Below are 23,771 nucleotides of genomic sequence, written 5' to 3' on the forward strand. Positions count from 1 at the left end.
ATTGTAATGGTGGAAATTGTAGTGGTGGGGTGTGAAGTTGAAAACCTATGATTTTGTTGCTGTGATAGGTTTGTCACGGGTTCCGCGCACGCCTGGAGGGGGGGGGGTGTGCGTGCGTTATGATAAATCCATGATTTGAGTCATTTATACGAATATCTTTGTGTATGAGAATGAAATCTTATATTGACATTGGTTATTTTTGTGATTTTAGCTGCAAATGCTGGGATACGACATCAGTTGGGCGGGCTTCAATATCATTGAGGTCATGAGCTCAGCGAAATTTACATACAAGAGAATAGGCTACCTTTCGTCATCTCAGAGTTTTCATTCAGATACAGAAGTGAGTTCAGTGCTACTGCATATCAATGTGTGTGTTGTGTGTGAATGTATATGCTTGTATGTATGCAATTGAAAATATTTTCTTTTCTTAAAATATGCAGGAGCTTATATTTACTGGTTTCTTTATTCTCAGTATAGAATTAATTTCTTGACAGAGTACTGCACCACTAAACTTATCTATATTACAAAAATATGAGGGTGATTCGGGAAGTTAGTTCTGGTATTTTTTTTTTTTCAGGAAGCATTTCATTGAGGGAACTTATATTACATGCAAGTGAAAGTGCATCTTTCAATTACTTTTCATTTATATTCAGACATTTGTTGTACTGCTTCACAAGCTTCGAAATTCCCTCCACATAAAAATCAACCTAGCGTCTTATATAGCTTCTCTCCACTAAACTCCTATCATCTGCCTGCTCATGGCGGAACTGCTTGTACTAAAGATGAAGATGTGAATGGTGAGTCTCCAGCACCATAAACCTGGAAGCTCGGGGAGGTAGCCTCGCCTTGGTTGGCAACTACCTAGGAGAAGGACACTCCAAAATCAAACCCGATCCCCCAGAGAGGGAGTTGTGCATTGGGCTGGTTACCCGTTCACGTAAAAAACTTCTTACTCATAAAACTCAGATGATCTGATGTTAGGAAAGTTGAAACAAGTGAAATGAAATTTCTAAGAAGAGTAGCAGGCCTTACCTTACGTGACCAAGTGAGCAACAATGAAATAAGACAAACATTAGGAATATATGATTTAAAGGAGAAAATATATACAAATAAAATTAATTGGTATAATCATATACAAAGAATGGACCATAATTCTGTAACAAAAGAGGTTTTAAATTGTAATCCAAAAGGTTATCGTGATGTAGGACGTCCGGTAACCAGATGGAGAGATTCTCTGAGTCAGAACAGGCCATGAGACAGCCTACCATGAAGATGATGATGATGATGATAAAAATAATCAACCTGCCTGTGATTGTGGCCACCCATTGATGCTCTCCTTGAGCTCCTCATTCATTTGAAATCGCTGGGATCCAATTCATTTCTTCATATTTGGGAACAGGTGGTAATTGCTCTGAGCCAAGTAAGAACTATATGGTGGATGATGAAACACCTGCCACTGGAACTGTTGTAGGATGCATGCAGCAATATGCATCCGAGCATTGTTGTGGAACAAAACAGCCTCAGAACTCAATATGCCACGTTTTTTGTTCCACATTGCTCTCCTCAGTTTGATTAGTGTCTGACAATAAACGCCAGAGCTTATTGTTGTGTCTCATTCCATAAAATCCACCAATATACCTTTCTTATCCCAAAAGACAGTTGTGAGCTTCTTGGTTGAAAATGTTTGGAGACATTTTTGTGGTTTCGTGAGGGAGTTGGTGTGACTCTACGTCATTGACTGTCATTTTGTTTCGACATTTACGTACCGTCTCATCTCCCGTGACAATCTGGTCGAAAAATCCGTCACCTTCACTCTCAAAGTACTGCAGGAATGCCAGTGCTGCTCTCATCCTTGTGTTTTTTGGCTTCAAACAGAGCTTTCGGTACCCACCAAGCACAAAACTGGCTATAGCTTAACCTTTTTATCAACACTTCGTACAGAACAGTCCGACTGATTTGTGGAAAATGCTCAGAGAGTTCCGAAATTGTGACACAATGAGTTTGTTTGACCACATCATCGAATTTTGCAACAAGTTCATCGTTCACAACAGACGGTCAGCCATTTCGTTCTTCATCATGGATATTAGTACATCCATCTTGGAATTCACGACACCAATACTGTCATTTGTAATGTCTGCACTCACTGCTATAATCTCATGATGAATTGCAGCTGCTATTAGTTTTGCCCACATCATATTACTGCATGTACACTTGGTGGGAGCTTCAGTACTGCACACATTTTAAATGCCTGTCTTGGTGAAGGAAACGGTGAAATGAAACTCACAAAGACACTGCTGGGAGCATACTGAACCAAGCTACATAGTGGAACAAAGATGATGCTGTTACCGCCACTCCTGCACATGACAGACGAGACCAGAACTAATTTTCCGAATCACCCTCATATACACAGTTCTTTACAGAATTACTGTCATTCTGTTCTTAAAATACGTTAAATTTGATGTTATAGTCACAATGCTTTTCGTCACTTATAGTTGTTAAAATTAAGAAATACCATATTTACTCGCGTAACTTCCTTCCCCCCCCCCCCTACTAAAAATTCGGAGGCGAAAAATAGAGGAGGTGAAATTACGCAAGGATTACAAAATATCGAGAATAATCTGGTCATGAATAACATCAAACAATTCATCTACTATTCAAATCAATGTTTAATAATAAATAGCTACAGTTTGGGTGATTGCAAACAATTTTGTGTCTTTTCTTTGTACTGCTGCATGTCAGTTCTAATATATGTAGCCTGCCTTGATTGATCTTAGATAATGGTGTTAAACTTCGCACATAAAATATTCGTATCAAAATTAATTAATTAATTAATTACGTAAAGAAAATAAACGTACAACTATTTTATAGTCCACTACTTTCAAGAATAAACAAATCCAGTTCTTCTTCCATGTAACGAAGGGAATCGTAGGTTCTTCATTATGGAAGATTTCTCGTACTTATTTTTTCGATGCTTTGAAACTTCACGAAAGACACCCTTGATGAGAAAAGGAGTGTCCAGTTTTTTTCAATAAAATGGTAGGGGAAATTACGCGAGGAAAATAAATTTTGAAAAACGTGTCCTAAATCTTAGGAGAGTAAATTACTCCAGGAGGGAATTATGCCAGTAAATGCGGTATTCTGTATACTTGCATGAAAAGCCATGAACTGATAATCACTAGTCGACAAATTTCAACTTTTGTCTGTAACATGGACAAAATCAGGTTATCTGTACTGAATCGACCCTTTTGAACACGAAAATGATAGTAAAAATGTCGTAAGATGTAACGTTTTTGTGTTCAGAGGTGCAGTAGGTTTGACCCAAAAGAACACAATTTTGTTTTATTTTACACGTAATACTGATATTAGGATTATTGTAATTGTTTTATTAAGATAGAAGTAAGAGAATACGGTACATGAATTCTACACAAAACATAACAAAGAGCTTTAAATGTATACTGATATCGAAAAATTGGCCATGAATTTCCGTTTTATATAATAAAAATCGCTACTATTTACATAATTTATTAAACCTTAATTGAATTCTATAAATTATTTTAAATTACGATTAAAAAGAAGGGTCTCCTCTAAAGAAACACCTTTGTAAGCTCGTTTGCTAGTAAATAGAAGTATGCAACCTGTATTATTTTTTATCTTTTATAAATTGGAACACTTATTTACTTAGTGTTGAATTGTCATTGAAACTTCATAATGCTTGTGTCTGTTTCATTTTTAACAGCCGTCATGTCTCCGAATATTTCTTGTAATTTTCTTGGTTTCATTTATGAGAGAGATGTTCAGTACATTCACTCTCTTTGCTGTATCAGATTCTAAATAATTCCATTCCTATTTACCTAGTTCCTCGTTTCACACTTTTAGCATTCCACCACAACCATGATACACGTTCACAGCATAACCTTATTCTATCAATACCATATCATCGAACATCTCTCTACTCTGCTTCCTTCACAATACACACAGCCCATTCCTGGAATTCCTTGTCACAGGAAATCAGAAGTAGTCTGAGTCTAAATCTTTCAAGTACAATCTACTTACAAATATGTTAATTGAACAGAACTAAACTCTTGCGGAAGTTTCTAAATGATTTGCTTTACATGACCAAGTGCTTTTTTTTTTTCTTCTTCTTTTTTTATTATCTTGATATTTTACTTAATCCTTTATATCTTTTTGATATATAGTATGTTTTCGCTATTCAACTTTTTATTCCTTGTAATTAGCTTATATTCTCGTATTAGTATATAGCTGTATATTCTATGTCAAGTGATTTCGTCATTATCTAATTTTTTTCTATTATGTATTCCATGCGTCTCGTATTGCTATAATATATGTAATCGTCGAGTTTATCTTGAGCAGTGTATATCTTATAAATTGTATAAGTTATATTTCCTTTATATTATGTAACTGAACTTGATTATATGTAATTTTCTACTTCATTTTATGTAATCTCTAAGGTATCTTCTTTTGTTGTTTTGTATTCTGGTTATGTATTTCATGTATATTATTATAACCTGGTTGAGTGGCAGAGAAGGTCTTATGGCCTTAACTCTACCAGGCAAAATAAAACTACTACTGGTACTACAGATGTGACTTAAAAATTATTAATTCCATTGTATTTCCAGTTGCTTATGCTCACCACCAATATGATACGAAAGGACCTGAACAGTCAGAACCAGTATGATGCTGGACTTGCTTTATCTGGGCTTTCATGTTTCATCAGTCCTGATCTTGCTAGAGATCTTGCCAATGACATCATGACTTTGGTGAGTAAATTTCTGTTATCTTTTCTTCATTGGTCAAGTAATATCTGAGTATGGCACACACAACCACTTGCACCCATATTGTACTCTGTCCTTTGTGTTATCTTAAAATTCTAACAAAATTAGTTGAATCACTGAAGGAGAGGTAAGTTACCTCACTCATATTGTAAGCTAAATATTTCCCATTAGCTGGTAAGAAAAATGTATGGAACCAGCAGGGATTGTAAGAACCACAAGTAGAGCGCTCTCATGGACTACTTGTACATCTTACATTTAGCTTCTTCATAAAGGGAACATCATCTAACATTTCGAACTACGTTAGTTACTCTATTCTACTGTCATTATGTCTGTATTTTCTCTTCAAATCTGCATTCCCTTGTATTGCCATACAAGTTCTGTCATTTGAATTTATGTGAGATCTCTAATGCTCGATGATATGTTTAATCTGAGATTTCTACGTGAAATTTCTGAAACGAGAATTTTTTAAGTTCTTTCTGGATTATTTATGTTATTTTGTGTTTAGAAGACGGTTTAAAGTCTAGTAAGAATTGTCATACATTAGCTACGAGAAGTAGATTTTGTCTCTCTTTTATGTATTTGTTTTCAACGGTAATGTATCTTTTCAGTTTTTCTCGATGTTTTGTGAGTGATTAATACAGACTTGAATTTCAATCCAAAGAATAAAACACCTCTGCTAGTTGTAAAAAAACATATTAATAGACATGAGTTAAATTCTACATTACTTTATTAATATGCTGAAGGAAAAATTTTACTGCTGTAAGTGCCTAACCATAATACTAATATCATTCAACAAGCTCCCTTATTTAATTGTAATGCATATAATATTAGTTTTCTTTACAAGTATGTGCTAAAATTGTAAATGTGTTTGCTTTATTGTTTTCTTTTGTGATCTCAGAAATGTTTATATTTTCGGCGTTTAGTTCACTATTAGAATTAATTTGCTCTTGACATGATAACGGTACAGCTGTTTGTCAGCTTCAAAGAGTTCACGTTATTAGAAGAGAAAAATTCTATCAAACTCATGTGTTTTCATTTTAAGAAATTCTCTGTTTTTGTTTGCACGAATGAAAAGAGTGGTCACATTGTCTTAACAAATTTATATCTTGATACACTCAGGTATAAACCAGGACAGGAACTTACATTTAATTTTTGGTTTACTAAACAATACTTTTATGAACTGCTTTAGACAGTTTATGCTTTTAAAATGACATTGTATTAAGTTAAAATAAGATACTATGTAATAATTATTGAGAGGGAGGAAGGAAGAAATATTCTGTAACAAAATACTGTACTGATATCTAGGAAATTCGTGCAAGCACAGTGATTGATGATAAGATGTCTCTTTCCCTTCTTTGCAGTCAGGTATTGTTAATATATGGCAACTGAAATGCTGAAAGTTTATCTTGTGGACTTGAGAGGTAAATAATATCAATTGCTCAGAAAATAAGTCTGTGGCAAATGGAGTAGAGCAGCATGTAATTTTGTGGTAGTTCCATTTTATTTATTTTTGTCTGTTATTTAATGATGCTGTAACAACTGCTAGGTTATTTAGCATTAGTGGAATTGGTGGTAGAGAAATGGTATTTTAGGAGTAAAGACTGAGAATTTGCAGTGGGATTACCTGACGTTCACCGTACAATTAGGGAAAATCTTTGAAAAAAAAATCAAGTAATCAGCCCAAGCGGGAAATAAACCCACACTTCAGTGCATATCTGTATCAGTATTCAAATGCACATAGTGTCTGAGCTACATCAGTGGCTTTGAGAGCTTTATGCACATAACACAGTAAACATACATAATTTGTTAATCACATCAAAATGGTTTGATAAATACAAGAATGGAAGGCAGAAGACTGTTCATTATGGGAATGGGAGGTAGTCTAAGGCAAGGAGAGAAGTGAGTAAAACTACAAAAATGTGTAAGACAGCTTTATGTCTAATACACAGCAGACATGAGGCTGTTTTGAGGTAAAAATATTCCGGAATATATACTGTATTTCTTTCACGCGTTAAAATTAGGTACCTTGTTGTAGGTTATCTTCAGAATTGGGTGCTCCTGCAACATTTTAAAGATGATGGGAGACAGATGTTTGTAATGGAAATACGAGGAAGTCTGTTAAAAAAAAAAAAAAAGAAAATAGTGAAAGAGCATGTAGAATATGCGAGATCTTTCTAAGAAACATGCAACAGATGTAATACTATTTATCCAATTGAAGAAGTTACCACAGGACAGACAGACAGAACCTTTAGTGTACATGTTTGTGTCAGGACATATGCATATATAACTTTCCTTTGCATATATAACTTTCCTTCCTCTCCTTATAAAGCCTGATGACGTAACTGCTCACAATGAACATTGTTCTGTACTAGTAGAATGAACATTCTGAAAATTTCCCGCCTCCTTTCCACTGACAAAAATGTATGCAGCATGATTGACCTTTGTATAAACTCTCTTAACTTCCTTACCCCAGTTTATAATAGAGAATTCGGAAAAATGCTAATTAAAATTGTTCTGGCAGATTGTCTTGTATGTACTTTTAATGCATGTAAATGGTTGATTTTTTTAAAAAAGGATTGTTGTTCTCTTTCGTGACTTTAGTCCACATCTTGACGTTTCACTTTCAGAAATTTAGGGCATTAAAATTGGCTGAAATTTAACCAGAGAGTAAGAGAGGAATGGGAAAAAAAGAGATGGAGGGATAGCATTTACCAAGACATTAAACTGCTTGTAGAGAGGACCTGGGAGGGTCGAGTTCTGAACACAGAAGAATGGGGAGCTTTTGAAGAAAACCAGGACCCATACTAGGGTGTGGGGCCGATGGTGATGATGATGGTTATGACAGCCGGGACTCATACTAGGGTGTGGGGCCGATGGTGATGACGATGATGATTATGATTATTATTATTATTATTATTATTATTATTATTATTATTATTATTATTTAACTGGCTGTTGCCTTTATGAGTACCCATTTGATTTTGTGTTCTCAATTATATTTATATATTTTTTTGAAATTAAATGGTGTAGATTTTGCTTAAAAATTTTACGTTCTAGAATACAGTTATAGCAATTGTAATGAATTTAATATATGGGAAGGGATTGTTGTTTTAGAAAATTGAGTGGTTTCTAGTTAGATATATTCTTGGTGGTTCTGTAAAGCTGGTACAAGAATCAGATTTGGAACTAGCAAGGACTACAAATAATGAGTAGAAGAATAATATTTGGACTGCTCATGTTCAGGATGTAACTAGGTAGTTGTAAACACAGCTCCTTGCCAGAAGTAGTGAACAGAAACCAATGGGAATTCAGCATAAACCTTAATTTTAGTAATTGCGTTGAAATTCGTGAATTGTTACTGTATTTATTAGCATTGTGTATTATCATAACTAGAGCTAATAATTTTAGTCGGTATAGTTTATAAACATGCAAGCCATGCCCCTTCCCCCACTCCTTATACTTGCCATTCTTGTCATTCAGTACTTCCATTAGTTAGTGGTAAGGGTCTTTAATCCGCTTAACCACCACTTACAAAACAGCGGGGGGTTTAAAAGCTGCATTGTCTAGTCCTTGTGACTTTTCTTGCATTTCGAGTCTTGTCAACCAGGCTTGAAACCTTCTTAACCGGCATCACATCGACTCAACTATACTCGGCGTCATTCTTAACTCTTACTACATATAAATCCTAGCTCTAATCATAACTTATTATAGGCAGTTGTTAAGATAAAGGCATTTCAACTGCATCATTGAACACTGACATTTAAAGTTGGAAATGTGGCACCTTGTAATTTAATTTGATATCCTCTTTATTGTTGTTATTTTTCAAGATACTTGAAGCTAATGTATCGTAGTGTTAACATTCAGAAACATCAGGGATTGAGAATATTATTTTATTTGAAGACATTTCAACTACAGAGGTTAAATTAGCATCAAAATTCGTTGTAGGTGAGAAATAGCCAACATTTTGACTGGAGCCCTTTGTCAGGATATGGTTCTCGAAGTGCTGTAAATCTATGAAACAGGTTTTCCAGCTTTACTTTTCTCCCAGAAGTAAGCCGTACTAAGATTTAATCCTTCGAAATCCATCACCGTTGGCTAGGTTTGTACTTGTGAACCTAAGATCCAGCAGCTAGTATAGTATATACTAGACCACCTAGGATACCTACAGAAATACTGTCTGCAGAGTTATGCGGTTCTACATCGTATATGTATGGTCTCTGAACTCATTCTTTCTTTCTTTTTTTTTTTTTTTTTTTTTTTTACATTCTTTTGTTGAAATGTCAGTGGTTAATGATGAGTCATAGTTCGTTTGATTTAATTTTAAGACATGAATCAACATTATCATAACTTATGCATTTATTTTATAGAAAGTATGAAATTATGTAAATCCTGCTGAAAGAATGTGTCATTTCCATCTTCGTGTGCTCTTTATAAGAAGGGTGTCAAATCAGATTCACATACATTACAGTAAAACACCGATTTTATGTAAGCTTGAATTAATGTAAATTTGGGTTTAATGTAAGAAATTTCATGTTAGAATAAAACCCGCATTTAATGTAAAAAGAAATTAGGAATTCCAAAATTTGTATTCCTCAGTTTATTATTTCCGAAGCATAAGAAATTATTAAAGATTGCTGTCATTTGATACCCGGAAGTTTCAGAACAGACAAACATGATTAGACCCAAAGTAAGATGATGTTTCAAATAGAATAATTCTTCTTGGGTTATCAACCAGGTGAGTTGGATAGTTGCTTCCAAGCTTTTGACGATTAGCGCTGCCATCTTCTTTCTTGAATCTCAGAAGAAGTTGACAGAGCTAGTCATCAAAACCTTTGAAACAACTATCCAACTCACCTGGTTGAGAACCGGAGAAGAATTATTCCATATCCAATGCCGGGAAAGCATCAAGTCCCACGATGTTCCAAATTGTTTGAATCTGAAGGACTTAGCCTTCCTGACTTTGTGACTGTGGCAGTTTCAAGTTTGTCTTTGCTTGTTTCGGCAAGATGATGCTTTATATGGCTGGTTATAGTAAGGAAGTAAATGAAGAGAAGGACTATTAATGAGTAGACTCCCGAGATTGGGTACATGTGATGTACCCATTGCATTTTATAAGTTTGTGGCTTGTGATGATAATGTAATCACTTTTTTTGTACGTAGTTATTTAACAATGCTGCATACTTGGTTATTTAGCATCGATGGAATTAGTGATAGCTAGATGGTGTTTGGCAAAATGTTGCCGAGGATTTGCCATAGGTCACCTGGCATTCACCTCACGTTGGGAAAAACCTCGGAAATATACCTCAAACCGGTAATCAGCCCAAGCAGGAATCGAACGCACACCCGAATGCAACTCTGGAACAGTAGAAAAATGCACTACCATCTGAACCATACCGGTGGCTTAATGTAATGACAATAGGTATCTGAACCACTGGCATAGCTCAGTCGGCTAAGGCTCTTGCCTGGTGATCAGGAGTTGTGCTTGGGTATGGGTTTGATTCCCGCTTGGACTGATTACCTGATTCGGTTTTTTCCGAGGTTTTCCCCAACTGTATAGGAAATGTCAGGTGATATATGGCGAGTCCTCGGCCTCATCTCACAAATGTCATCTTGCTATCACCAATTTCATCGACGCTAAATAACCTCGTAGTTGATACAGCATCATTAAATAATCAAGAAAAAGAGAACAGGTATTGTGATGTTCAGAAAATCTGTGAGGACCGAAGTGGGAAGAATGGTGATAATGATAAAGATGAAGAAGAGGATGCAGTTATTTCTACTCCAACATTCAGTGAAGCTGTTTCCAGTTTTGGCATTGTCAGAAACAGTGTAACATAATTTAAAATGGATGACTGTTGTAGCCAGGGTAAATCAATTGGAAAGAGACATTTTGAACTTGAAGCACAGTTGTGCTAAAAATTAAACAACACTTTTGGACTGTTTGAAAAATTGAGGTCTTTTAAGTACATATCTTCCATTGATTATCGAAATTAGCTAGGTGAGTACATTTTTGGGGCTGGTATATTGCAATTTTTCCAAATATTGAAGAGCTTAGCACAAGAAGGGCCTGTAGCACTTTTTTATATTTCTGAGAAAAAAGAGCCTTCTACCAAGAAGGGAAGCTCCTCTTCTTGACTAACAAGAATAATAATAGACATATTCCACAACAATAAACTCATGAACGTGTACACTAGATGGTGCCTACTATCATATTTTACAAGGAAAAACTAATTTTGATGAAAGAGTGGGATAAACCCTTTTTCCACCAAACCTTTCTATTGTCTGTGTTATATGGAGGGATTTATAGAAAATTTGTGTATTTTATTGACTCAAAATAACGAAATCTTAGTTTAGTGTTAACCTCATTTAAGGAAAAAAATATATTTTTGCCCTTAAAAACGTTAAATAGGAATAGGTGTTTTATTGTAATTGTTTCTTGAAAGAAAAAACAGCTCTTTCCCCAATCGTGGCCAGGGTTGTGCAATTACGCGTAAAAATTGTTTTCTGCATGAGAAGTAAATTATATGTAAAATGCGTGAAGTACCAAATGTAAAAAACTAGAAAAGTAAAAACGTTAAAAGAAAACATTTTTGCGATGGTTATTGTTATGTATGACAGAAAACATACTTGGAAACCGAGAACCTCGTGTTTTGTGGTGTCAGCAACATGGTGATCTTCTTTTATGCAATGTGTTCCTAACAGTCTGGGTTGATACAATCACATTTTCAATGTTCTGCAATTCATTTCTTAACATGTTAGCAGTTGAAGTCCTTTCTCTCAAGGCTCCAGTATTCGGAGCCCTCGATGCTTCAGCATGTTTTCCACCATTTTTCAGTTATACCAACCACCCTAAACATGTTATCGCGGCTTAAATGACGACATTGAGCATTCATTTTCACTATTTTTACATTTCTTTAATATTCTACACTGTTAAAGTTTCCAAACTCCTCCATTACCAATAAACTGATTATCCTCTCTGAGTCACTAAAATAAGAAATTCCAATGTAGTAATGTCATTAAACTAAAACACTGGTTACCATTGTCTGAAGTGGATAGACAAATGAATAACTCACTTATGTATACCCTATGATTGTTTTTTATTTGGGTAGGTATACAAAGAATTTTCTATAAAATTTTATCTGTTCCTTTGACAATTTTGTTTGATGTGTGTATTAATTTATGGGTTGTTTCATGAGCTGGACTTTCACATCATGAAATCATTCTGCAGATAGTCTTCGAACTTGGTAAGAGAGATAGAGTGTGTGCATATGTGCGTGCATGAGTGATTGTAAGAACTATATATGAGCAACCATTGTTCTACAGAAAACCTAAACTCGACTGTATTACACAAATTTTAAGAAATACTGCTGCACTCTTAATACACGCATGCTTTATTAGAAAGGTTAGACGACTCCGACTGACTGAGAACACGCCATTACATGCGTAATGTAGTCTGACCTCCACTTCTTAGGAACCCACCGGTTTTGAGAAGTTCTGTGAGCAGCCCATGTTAGTCTAGAAATCCAGTTTTAAGTTGTATTGCTTAATTGAGATTCCAATGTGTAATTTGTTTTTAAAGGCATAAATCTCTGTCTATGTGTGAAAAGGGGAAATTGATGTGAAAGTCAGACTTATAGTTATCTATAGGGATCAGAACTATAGAACACTGAAAATTTGAGCCATTATCCTGCTTGATTTTAATATCAGTTACCATAAGGACTGCCTCTTATAAATATGCAATACCATGGTAGAATTTGCTGCTACGTTATTTTAAGTGTTTTCGTTTTGTTGGATTAATTTCTTCTGTCACCTGACAGGTGTTGGATATCATATTCTTGGAGATAGTTGTTTTTTCCTCACTTTTTAGACATAAAATGTCATCTCACACTAAATGCAGAGAGAGATGGTGTATGATGCTTCATCTGAAGCCACTGAATCTGAGGTTCGTGGGTTCAAACTTAGCTAAGGGCAATGGATTTTGAAAGACGATGAAATCCTCAGCATAGTTTTTCTGAGCTGGAACTGAAACTGGGAAATTCGTGTCTTAAATGTGCTACATTGTAAAGAACCCTTTACCCTGATAGAGGGTGCCAGGCAAAATTTATTAATTTACAAAACATATTGGTCCGACAACTCAATACTAACAAATAAATGATGATAAAAAGAATCTTCATTTGACTGTCTATTTAATATGAATCATTCAGTAAGTGAATAACATATAAAAACAACAAAAACATTCATTATGTTTCACATGAACAGTGACTTACATTCTAATATTTAATGGTTTTGTATTCCTAATTAATTTTAACTTGTCTCACCTGTTATATCACGTTGTAAGTATACAGTTTTGTGTTTCATCATTTTTGCACACATTTATTAACACAGTGTTATTTATGCTCTTTTAATATGTTTTTATGATACTTCAAGATGATTATTTGGTGCACTTTCTATTTTTACGTTCATGTATATTAATTTCTTATGCTACCTGATGTTGCCGGATAAGATGAAAGTACTTGTAGCCACTACTTGTTTTTACATGTTATTCACTTATTGAATGACTTATAATAAATAGAAAGTCAAATGAAGGCTCTTTTTATCATCATTTATTTGAAAATTTGTAAAGTCATTTCTCACTAAGAGAATTTTGAAGTTGATTAAGCTGTGCAGTTCAAAGCATCATTAAATGACATACTACTTATTCTCTGGGCAGTGGGAATGTCAAATCATTGGGACGGTGTTTGTGTTTGTTATTAGAATGGTCATATTTGTAGGAAAACTAATCATTAGTTGTCATTCTTTATGCTAACACAAAACGAAACTGAATTCAAAATTAAAACTTCTGTCATGCAAAATCTTTTTCTGTATCTAGTGTAGTACTATTACTTTCTGAAATTGTAATATTTAAAAATATTAATGGAATATGCATTAATTGGAACTTACAGTTGACGTCTACTAAACCCTATCTTAGAAAGAAGGCTGTCTTGATGATGTACAAGGTATTCCTGAGGTTTCCTGAGGCTCTTCGACCAGCATTTCCGCGTCTCAAAGAGAAGCTGGAAGATCCTGATTCAGGTGAATATTGTTGCACATTTATTGTTAAATCTCTTTAAAGGGAGAAACTAGGCATCGAGGATTATGTGTAAAAAAACTACTAAAATCTTCTTCTTCTTCTCAAATGCATACAATACATACCGGTACATAATTAAATTATTTTTTAAATTAAAATTAATAGTTTTTCTTCTTAACGTAAGCAACTATAACATCAGCATGATTACCTTCAAGGATGAGTTAATTTTCAGAGATAAAACAAAAAGAATTAACACATTTTACTGTATATTCAATGTAAAACTGAAATGTGTTAAGTGGCATTCAATTTTCTTTTCGAGAAAAATTTTTATATGCTGTTTATACCGGGTGAATATTTTCATTCTACGGATTGAGAAGTTATGCAGTATCGGCATTTTACAGACTATACCGTAAACACAGCCCCATCCATCGTATAACTTTCGACCAAATTGACTGCTACATACTGCTCGGCATGATATGTCCTGGTGTTCCACTAGTGCAGGTATGTACGCTCTGGCCTTTAACAGTGAAGGTCTGACGTTCAATACTGACACCTGAAGGTAGTTTTTATTTATGGTAATTTAACGGATAATTTGGCATGGAATAGATTAATAATAGTTCTTATGTCATATGTTTTAACGTAATTAGTTTAACACAGGCCAACATCATAGTCTTATCAGACGGGCTGGTGAATGCGATGTGAGCACTTGCATTTCACATCGTCTATAAAATGCAGGTTTGCCTAGTTACCAATCCGCAGGATGAGAAGATTCACTCTGTATATGAATGCTCTTGTTTTATAAAAGTCTGACTCTTCATGCAGCGTTAAGGTACCAGTATGATCACACGCCACTTCTTTCACTACACAACTTTTCTACTGCAGCTTCAAAAGTTCTGTGTCTTGTTCACATGTAATCCTAAAGTAGCATGCTGCACGCTACTTTTTGTAGTGTGCAACCCTAGCACTGCAAAAATTGCAACTGGAGGTTCATATACAAAGTGCTATTTTGCAATCGCAGTATAGCTGTAGCTTTGCATCTCTGTGTTGATTCTTCAATGAGTTTTGTGGTTAATATTCGTGTTAGTGTTTCAAATTATTAAACTCAAGGTACACCTTACTTGTTGCTTGTTTTAAATATAAAATGGACAATAAAATATTAAACTACAATTTAAGTGGAAGGTGCTGGATCATTAAAGGAATAAGAATACAGAAAAATTTGAAGTTACTATCTCCGAGAATTATGATGGAATGGATGAATAATGTTACAAATATTTTTGTGAGTGCTAGAAAGATTATTTTTTAACTGTTCTTTGTTGTGTTGATCCCAAAGAGTGTGCAATTTATTTTGAATATCTTCTTCTAGCATTTGCATTGCACTAGCAATTTCTGTTAAAGCCGAATTCCTTTTATTTTTTGTTATGGAATTTTGCATTTGCAAAGTCCACAATCACTTTCTTGGTTCAAGTAGGTTTATTATCTATTTTTCTGCCCTAAATAGTTTTAAAAAATTGACATTACTTCTAATATAAAAAAAAGCTTGTATGTTTCAGTGATAAACAATAGCATTATCCTGGTAAAAATATTGGCAACCATCTTGTTTGAAACTATGCTAAGGATAATTAAAGAAATTAATTGTATCATCAGCACACATACTCCCTGCTTTGTGCACTTAGCACCTGTTAAAAATAATTAATTTTCATTTCATCACACACTAAAATATATGCAAACAATATAAAGTATTATTAACATATTTGGGTGACAACACTGTTTGCAACCCTGAGAAGCCTGTACGCACGTTGCTACTTTTAAGCTGCGTGCAAAATGAGAGAGTAGTGAGTAGCTGGTTCAGCAGCCACTACTTTCTGGGTTGCACTCTATTGTTCCAAATATGAAAGTATGAGAGTTGCACAGTAATTTATACTGCAGCACTCCAAAAGCAGTGATATGTGATTGTACCTTTGATGTTAAGAATTTGTATTTTTTGTCGAAAATCTGAATTTAAGATTGATACATCTTTTATCCTTGTTCAATAGAAGTTAGTAGGCTGTAGTAGTATAAAATATTCATATTTTGCTCTCCTTAAAATTCTGTTATTCACATATGTTGCAAATGATATTTACATATTGGTGATGAATTTTGTGCACCAGCATCACAAGTAGAGGGGACAGAATTTCTTCAGCAAGCACACAATGTATTTTTTTTAATTGTATGCACGTGTGTTATATTAGTATATTTTAAATATGGGGTGAAGAGTTAAGTGAATTTTTCCTTTCGTCTTCAGCAATATGCATGGTATTTGATTAAAGATAAGCATTTTAAAACTCGCCAAAATAAACTAATTGACAACTTAAATTTTCCAAATATTTTTGAAGCTATCAGTTGGAGTTCCCTTCAGTAACGGGGGTTCATGGATACATTTTTGGAAGCTATTTAATAAGCTAATGCTTGTTGCAGTGCCCTTTCCAGAACTGGAGTTCAGGGTTACTATTTTTCATTTGTTTCAGTGTTCGAGGATTTGATTTGTACTCTCTGTCTTTTATATTCTATAAAATTTGGAGATTTAGGAGGTCAAACAGTTGCAAATAATTATTATTGAGCACTTCACAAATTGCTTGCTTCAAAACATCGACCTCATGTGCTTGCGTGTACAAAATCATAAGAAATTCCCATTTCCCGCAAAATATACTGAAAAAAGTTCTAGATGTAGAGAATCTATCTAGGTCATGAATGGGCATTTACTGTTTTGCGAACAGGAAGTGCTTCGAAAATTCCCTCCAATTCTGAGAGATGGGGACTGTGATTTACATTGCCAGTCTCTTCCTATCACTCTCATTCTGTACCGTAAAAAAACAAAACAATTTAGGGAGTCAGAAGCAAAGGGGTATAAGAGCACTTTAGTTAATTTTGAGAGATTGTAATTGAAAATATTTAAGCTTTCGTAAATTCCGTGAAATTTTAATTTTAATTAAAAAAAAATATATTTTTTTTTGCACTGATATTAATTAATTCGAGCTGAAAACTAAGAACGAAATCACTTTCCAAGTTTTTTAAATAGATTCGGTCTGAAAGCTTGACACATCTGATAATACTATTCCTGGACTGTTTAATTCTTTTAAAATTATGTAGATAATCCGAACATTTTTCCAACTACTTTGACCACAGAAGATTCAATGAATTATTTTAGACATGGCCATGCATGCCATAACAAGAGGCTGAGCTATCTCAAAAGATAAAATGTACCGGTAACTTGTAAGGACTATTTACCGATATTTTGCTCTATCAGATTCTGTAGACGTTGTTTCTTCCAACTTACTTTTCAAATACATTAACTTTTCCGCGTTAACGACCACAGATAACACTAAAATAATTCAGAATTCTGTTTCTCATTGGGCTGGGTAGTGTAGTCTGTATAGCACTGGCCTTCTGTGCTCGAGGTTGCGGGTTTGATCTCTGCCTAGGTCGATGGAATTTAAGTGTGTTTAAATGCGACAGGCTCATGTCAGTAGATTTACTGGCATTTAAAATAACTCCTGCTGGACAAAATCCCGACACACCAGCAACGCTGATATAACCTCTGCACTTGTGAGTGTCATTAAATAAACCATTTTTTTTTTTCCAGTTTCTCCAATTCAAAAGAATGATATATAATTTCTTATAGGTTTTCACGAGCGACCATTTAAAGTTTGAACAACCCTGTAAAATCATAGTAATCACGTTTCATAACAGTGAGTTAAAGAGAAAAATAATAGAGACATACAGGCCACTTTTTTTTGTCACAATAAAGATACCATCAGAATGCATAACATATCGCAAAATCTCATTTTCGCCAACAATTTACATATCCTCTTTTGTCTTGGAACCACAGAATATTTTGCTTTAAAATTTATTTAAAGGACTCAAAATACTTATTCCACTCCTAATGTACCTGAAGATTAGCGAACTCATCTTCGAATTGCTTTGTGTACACTGATTAATATTTTTGAGCATAAAAGGCAAAGACCATTTTCTCCTTTGGAAACATAGAAAAACAGCTGTTCATCACAGTCATCATGAAATTTGCGTGTAAATGATTGTTTCATTGTCTTTGAAAGCGCCATGACAATAATTCAACTCGAATTGAGGGGGTCAGGTGCAAAGGGGCATAAGTAAAGTTGCTAAACAAAATAGGTAAATGCATCCAGAGTATGCTAAAGCATAAGCAGTTTAAGTGGCAAAGGGTCATATTTTTAAGGTATATCACACATTAAAATTAAAATAAAAACTTGACGGAATTTACGAAAGCTTAAACATTTTCAATCATATTTTCTCAAAACTAAAATGCTCTTATACCTTTTTGCTTCTGACCCTTTAAATTGTTTTGATTTGTAGAGTAAAGAATGAGGGATACGAAAAGACCGGCACTGTAAATCACAGCCCCATCTCTCAGCGATGGAGGAATGTTTCAAAGTATTTCAAGTTCGCAAATCAGTAAATGCCCATCCTTGCTCTAGGTAATAAGCAATATCATTGAAATACTTTAGTGAGGATTCTACAATGCCGTCTAGACTTCTTGTCTTCAACATTCTGTCTTACAAAATTTATTCATCAGTTTTATGAATAGCTATGTATGTTGAAACTTTATCATTGGGAACTCTTTCTTAAAATCATCATCAAACTTACAAGACGTACTTATTAGCAATATATAAATTATATGAGAAACTTTTTTTATGGAATGGAATACACTTAGATGTCCTGATCACCATTTGTTGTTACTGCAATAGCACAACACACAAAGAAGAACAGATGAGACATGGCCGTAGGTCAGTCACTTTGGTTCTAATACAGCAGTAGTTGCAAGAATTTACATAGAAGAAACAAATGCCACGTGGCAGAAGTCACCCAACTGTTCACTCTATATCCGGGAATTATTTTCATTTGTGCTTGCAGTGAGTTTTATAAACAGAAAAATAATGAATCTTTGTAATCTTGGAAGAAGCGAGATTCCAGTTTTTACTTTGAAGTTCTGCGTTTAAACACACAAAATCATGCATTTGAAAGTAAATTGATTTTATTAGAATATAACACAAAATTGTGTATTTTTAGTAATTGTTCCAAGGTCAGTTTCTGTAAAGTTTGTTACTGATTTTTAGTTCACTTTATTTCATGTAATGTAAAAATTTACTGTTAATATTTCAAATAACTTGTAATTGATTTATTCTAGACAGATTTTTAATATACGGTTGGAATTAGATTTTTAATTTTTAAGCCCAGGCTACACTGCAAATTGTCATCGGCATAACTCAGTTTGCTAAAGCACTTGCCTGCTGATCCAGAGTTGTGCTCGGGTGCAGGTTCAAATTCCCGCTTGGGCTGATTACCTGGTTGGGTTTTTTCCGATGTTTTCTCCAAACTGTAAGACGAATGTCTGTAATCTCTGGCGAATCCTTGGCCTCATCTTGCCAAATACATTTTGCTATCACCAGTCCATTAATGTTAAACAAACGAGTAGTTGATACAGCATTGTTAAATAACCAACTGAAAAAAATACACTGGAAATTAGGCATAGGCACTGTGCACAATTCAAAAATGTTTTGAGGACTAGACACACTATAAATCAACAAAACCTTTGTTTTATTGTGTAATTTCTAATTTTGCTGGTATGTTATGTCGTAATATTTACTTTACTTAAAATAGGTGTCCAGTCTGCAGCTGTGAATGTTGTGTGTGAACTAGCACGCAAGAATCCTAAAAACTACTTGAGCCTAGCACCTGTTTTCTTTAAGCTGATGACCACTTCTACTAATAATTGGATGCTCATCAAGATCATTAAGCTGGTGAGTAATATATTTTTAAATTATAACGATTTAGTAGTGAATTTGTAAAATATGTTACGCATATTAAAATACGGAGCTGTAGTTGCCGAAGGTCCAAAGTTCTCCCCTAGCTGATGACGGGATTTTTCTCGTCGTCATAACTTCCAGGATGGCTACAGGGTGCACTCAACCTGCTATAAAATTGAACACGGTTCTTCTGGGGTGAAAGACAGCTGGAGTGTGGTGCTGACTTCATTACCTCCTCGTGCCGAGGTCAAAAAACCATGTGAGCTCTATGTCCATGCCTCATACACTGTACTGTGTCATGGGATACCTGTACTTATATTAAAAAACAAGGTCATTGGGACTTTCTGTATATTGTGTTGAGTGGCTTTTCTTCAATAAGTGTGCATGATTGAGTTTATGGCTGTTTAAAATATATATGGAAAGAAATTGTTCAGAAACCAATGTTCCATTTACATACAAAATCAGTTTTATTCACTATTAGTATGCTTCAACAGTTTCCCACATATATATTTTTTTTATTTTAAATTTGTGTAATAAAACAATTTGTTGTAGATATCTTGCAGTGCTATAATATAAGTATTCAGTTAACTATAATTATTAAAAACTGTACATGGAGATATGGAAAGAAATGCAATGAAAATTGAGCTATACATGGTATATCACTACACATGATGATTCAGAAGAAAAGGGCTATGTTTTGAAGGGTGATAGTATGGGCGATTCTAAAGAAAAAACATTGTACAAACAAATGTCTCATTCTAAACAGTTTTGGAAAAAACCAAATGAAAGCACGAGGAACAGGAACAATGCAGGTGATTAAGAATTAAGAAACTATTATCTGTATGTTTTGTTTATTTATTATTATTTTCTTATATAACATGTTCAGAAATGTCACCTCAACCTTGATGCACTTTGTAGCTTGTGTAGCCAGAAGTCGTGTTGGTAATTTGAGCTGGTCCAGACATTTCTAAATGTGATCACAAGCATTTAAAACATGGCAAGCAGTTGCTCTCTTCTCGTTTTCACTTTGCACTTGTAGACTTCTTCGAAAGGAAGATATTGCGAAGGATTTTTGGACCTGTAAGGGATGGTGAAACTTGGAGAATAAGATATAATAACGAATTATACTAGCTTTATGAGTCTCCCGATATAATAACATCCATTAAGATTGCTCGTCTGAGATGGGCAGGGCTTGTTAAGAGAATGGATGAATGTGAAATACCTAGGAAGATTATGGAATATGGGATTGTTGGAGGAAGAAGAGTTGGAAGGTCAAAGCTACGATGGATGGACTGTGTTATGGACGACATTAAGAGGCTTGGAGTGAAGAACTGGTGGATGGTGGCTAAAGATTGAGACCGATGGAGAAGAATTCTTAAGGAAGCCGAGGCCCGATCTGGGCTGTAGCGCTATGGATGATGATGATGATGATGATGATGATGATGATGATGACTTGTAGACTTCACTCTCTAGCCAACTCCACAAACAGTAATTGAATGGTGTAAAGATGGATGACCTCTGTGGCCAAGAAATCACACCACTGCGACTGGTCCAATGCCCAGGATAAATTTCATTGAGGTATTGGATCACTGATCGGTTGGAATGTGCAGGTACCCATCTTGTTGAAAGTACATATCAGCCCATGTTGCCGAAAGAACATTCTCCAAGTATTCTGATGACACATTTTGCAGGAACTCAAGGTACCGTGCTCCATTAGGATGGTTGTCTAAAGTAAGTGGACCAATGAGATTGCCATCAGTAATACCACACCACACCACACATTTACCTTCAAAATGATGCTGAAAATTACTGTCCACAATAACGTAAGGATTTTCATCTGCCCAAAGGTGATAGTTGTGCATGTTGTTGTTTCCATTGTGGATAAATATTGATTCATTCATAAACAGAATGTGTGAAATCCATCAGTCATTAGCAGTGATCCATTGGCAGAATTCTAGCTGCTTGACATCATCATTTTCATGAAAGTGTTGCACATGTTCGTGAAATGATATGGATGTAGGCCTTGCTTGTGTATTGTGCACCACACTCGTGATTGTGGACTATCAAGTTGTGCAGCAATTCTTCTTGACCTAGTAGATGAGCTGTGTTCAGTTATTTGAAGAATGTTCTCCACTTCATTTATATCTTATTGGCCCTCTCGTCAGAGTAGAGTATCACTTGCACGCAATATGTCAAACACTCTCAGGTACCCTGTGGTCAGAAACTGTTTTGGTATTCTCGAACAGTAACTGTATGATTACCATTGCAAGAACCATAGACCTAGACCATATCGGCATGCTCTGCATTTGTAAAATCTCGTGGCATTTTAACTTCACTACACAGAATGTGCTCATATTTAGTAAATGGCTACAACTTTTCTGACACAGACTCAAAGTTGGCAAGCCAGAATTGTAAGATTCATATCTCCACCATTCCATGCACATGTAACATGCACATCGGGAAGTGTCCAACACGACAGAGGCAATAGTACAATCTAATGTCATTTTAGTTTAGTCTGCATAAATGTGAGCAATTATGCTGAGGAAAAAAGGGGGGGGACTCATGCTCGCTAGTTTCAAATAACTGTTTCACAGAAACCATTGAGAATAAGGAATATGTTAATTTTTTTTAATTTAGAATCGCCCATATTATCACCCTTTCCTTCTGAATCACCATGTATAATCATTTTAAAATCATCAAATATTAAAAATGAAAATAATTGTCGATTAGAATAGTCCATGGAATCGTTTTTAAAAGGCAGTTTTAGTAAAGACTGCATCAGTGAAATGAAATATGTTTGACTTTTATGTGAGGATATCACCCAATAATAAATACTTTTAAATTTACTTCAGTTTAAGAATCGTTCATGAGAACTGTTCATTGAAAGCTGTTAGGTAATTTACTGCAATGAATAGGGTTGAGTAATACCGTAGTAAATTGAGAACATTATAGTTTAATTGTTTGTTCATAAGTTGGTGTATCTTCTGTAAAACTTTACAATTTTGTTACAGTTTGGTGTTATGACACATTTAGAGCCAAAAATTGGACGTAAACTTACTCAACCACTAATAGATCTAATCTCAAGGTAATTTTGTGTATCCAAAAATTCGAAATGCTTCTACCAGAAAGCTGTAGATAAAGGCTATATAAACATAAATCAGCTTCATATAGCAGTGATTGGGACCTTTATTGAATGAATGTGATGGTAATAATTATAAGATAAATTAAAGTCTGTAGTGTACTTAGATCTCATACAGTAAAAATGGTTATAGTTATGGTAAGCAGTCTGTAGAACAGAAGGGGTCATAACACATGTCGCTGAAAATACACTTGTCTTGTGTATAGCATCATCTCATATATCCATATAGCACATCTGTCTCATTCCTTATCCATGTCTCTGTTTTTAAAATATAAGGCAGTTAACAAATTATCAAGTTTGTAGAGAAATGGTGCTGTTTGTATGAATTTATATATATATATTTTTTTATGCCATAATTTCTAAATTTTAGAGATTAGAATGATATTTCGTTTTTGTCTGTTTTTTTTTTTTTTGCGTAGAATTTTGAAATATTTTGCAGGAGTATTCTGATCTCATATAATAGCAGACTTTATATGAAAGTTACTAATTTGATGTTAATTTTGTTTCATATTCAGCACTAGTTTTGAAACTGCTTCAAAGAGTTTTTTCGGTTCTTTTTGTTATTTTCAGTTTGGTGCCCTGACCCCTTTGGAACCTCGGCTTGGTAAAAAGCTAATAGAACCACTCACCAACCTCATTCACAGGTAAACAATTTACCATTGTTCATTACCTTTTCCTTGTGTCATACCTCGCAGACCTTTAATTTTATTTTGTTTTACTAATGATCATGTGACTGAGTGTTTATTACAGTGCACGTGTATATCATAAGTCCCTTTTCCGAAAGCATACATGCAGTTTCAATGATGGTATGTATCTGATTGACTAACAGAGTATAATATGGAAATTGTGACGTGCATTTTGCTGTACGTATCTTGAAAGAAGTGTGTTTAATACAAAAAATTAAGAAGTGTTAATACAGTGCATTTTCACTGTTACAGTGAGTGCTTAAGGCA

General features: G+C 34.6%; 1 protein-coding gene across 1 annotated transcript in view; it reads left to right on the forward strand.

Moving 5' to 3' along the window:
* The window catches only part of LOC138707640 (AP-3 complex subunit delta-1-like), an 84,904-nt gene that overhangs the window by 5,262 nt on the left and 55,871 nt on the right, over positions 1-23,771 (forward strand). Inside the window, exons 3-7 of the mRNA XM_069837325.1 lie at positions 212-340; positions 4,638-4,778; positions 13,736-13,865; positions 19,534-19,673; positions 23,389-23,462. Of these exons, the coding sequence (XP_069693426.1) occupies positions 212-340; positions 4,638-4,778; positions 13,736-13,865; positions 19,534-19,673; positions 23,389-23,462 (614 nt within the window). The remainder of the gene's footprint in view (positions 1-211; positions 341-4,637; positions 4,779-13,735; positions 13,866-19,533; positions 19,674-23,388; positions 23,463-23,771) is intronic.

The sequence above is a fragment of the Periplaneta americana genome, chromosome 10, assembly GCF_040183065.1.
Source record: "Periplaneta americana isolate PAMFEO1 chromosome 10, P.americana_PAMFEO1_priV1, whole genome shotgun sequence".
NCBI classification, from domain to species: Eukaryota; Metazoa; Arthropoda; class Insecta; order Blattodea; family Blattidae; genus Periplaneta; species Periplaneta americana.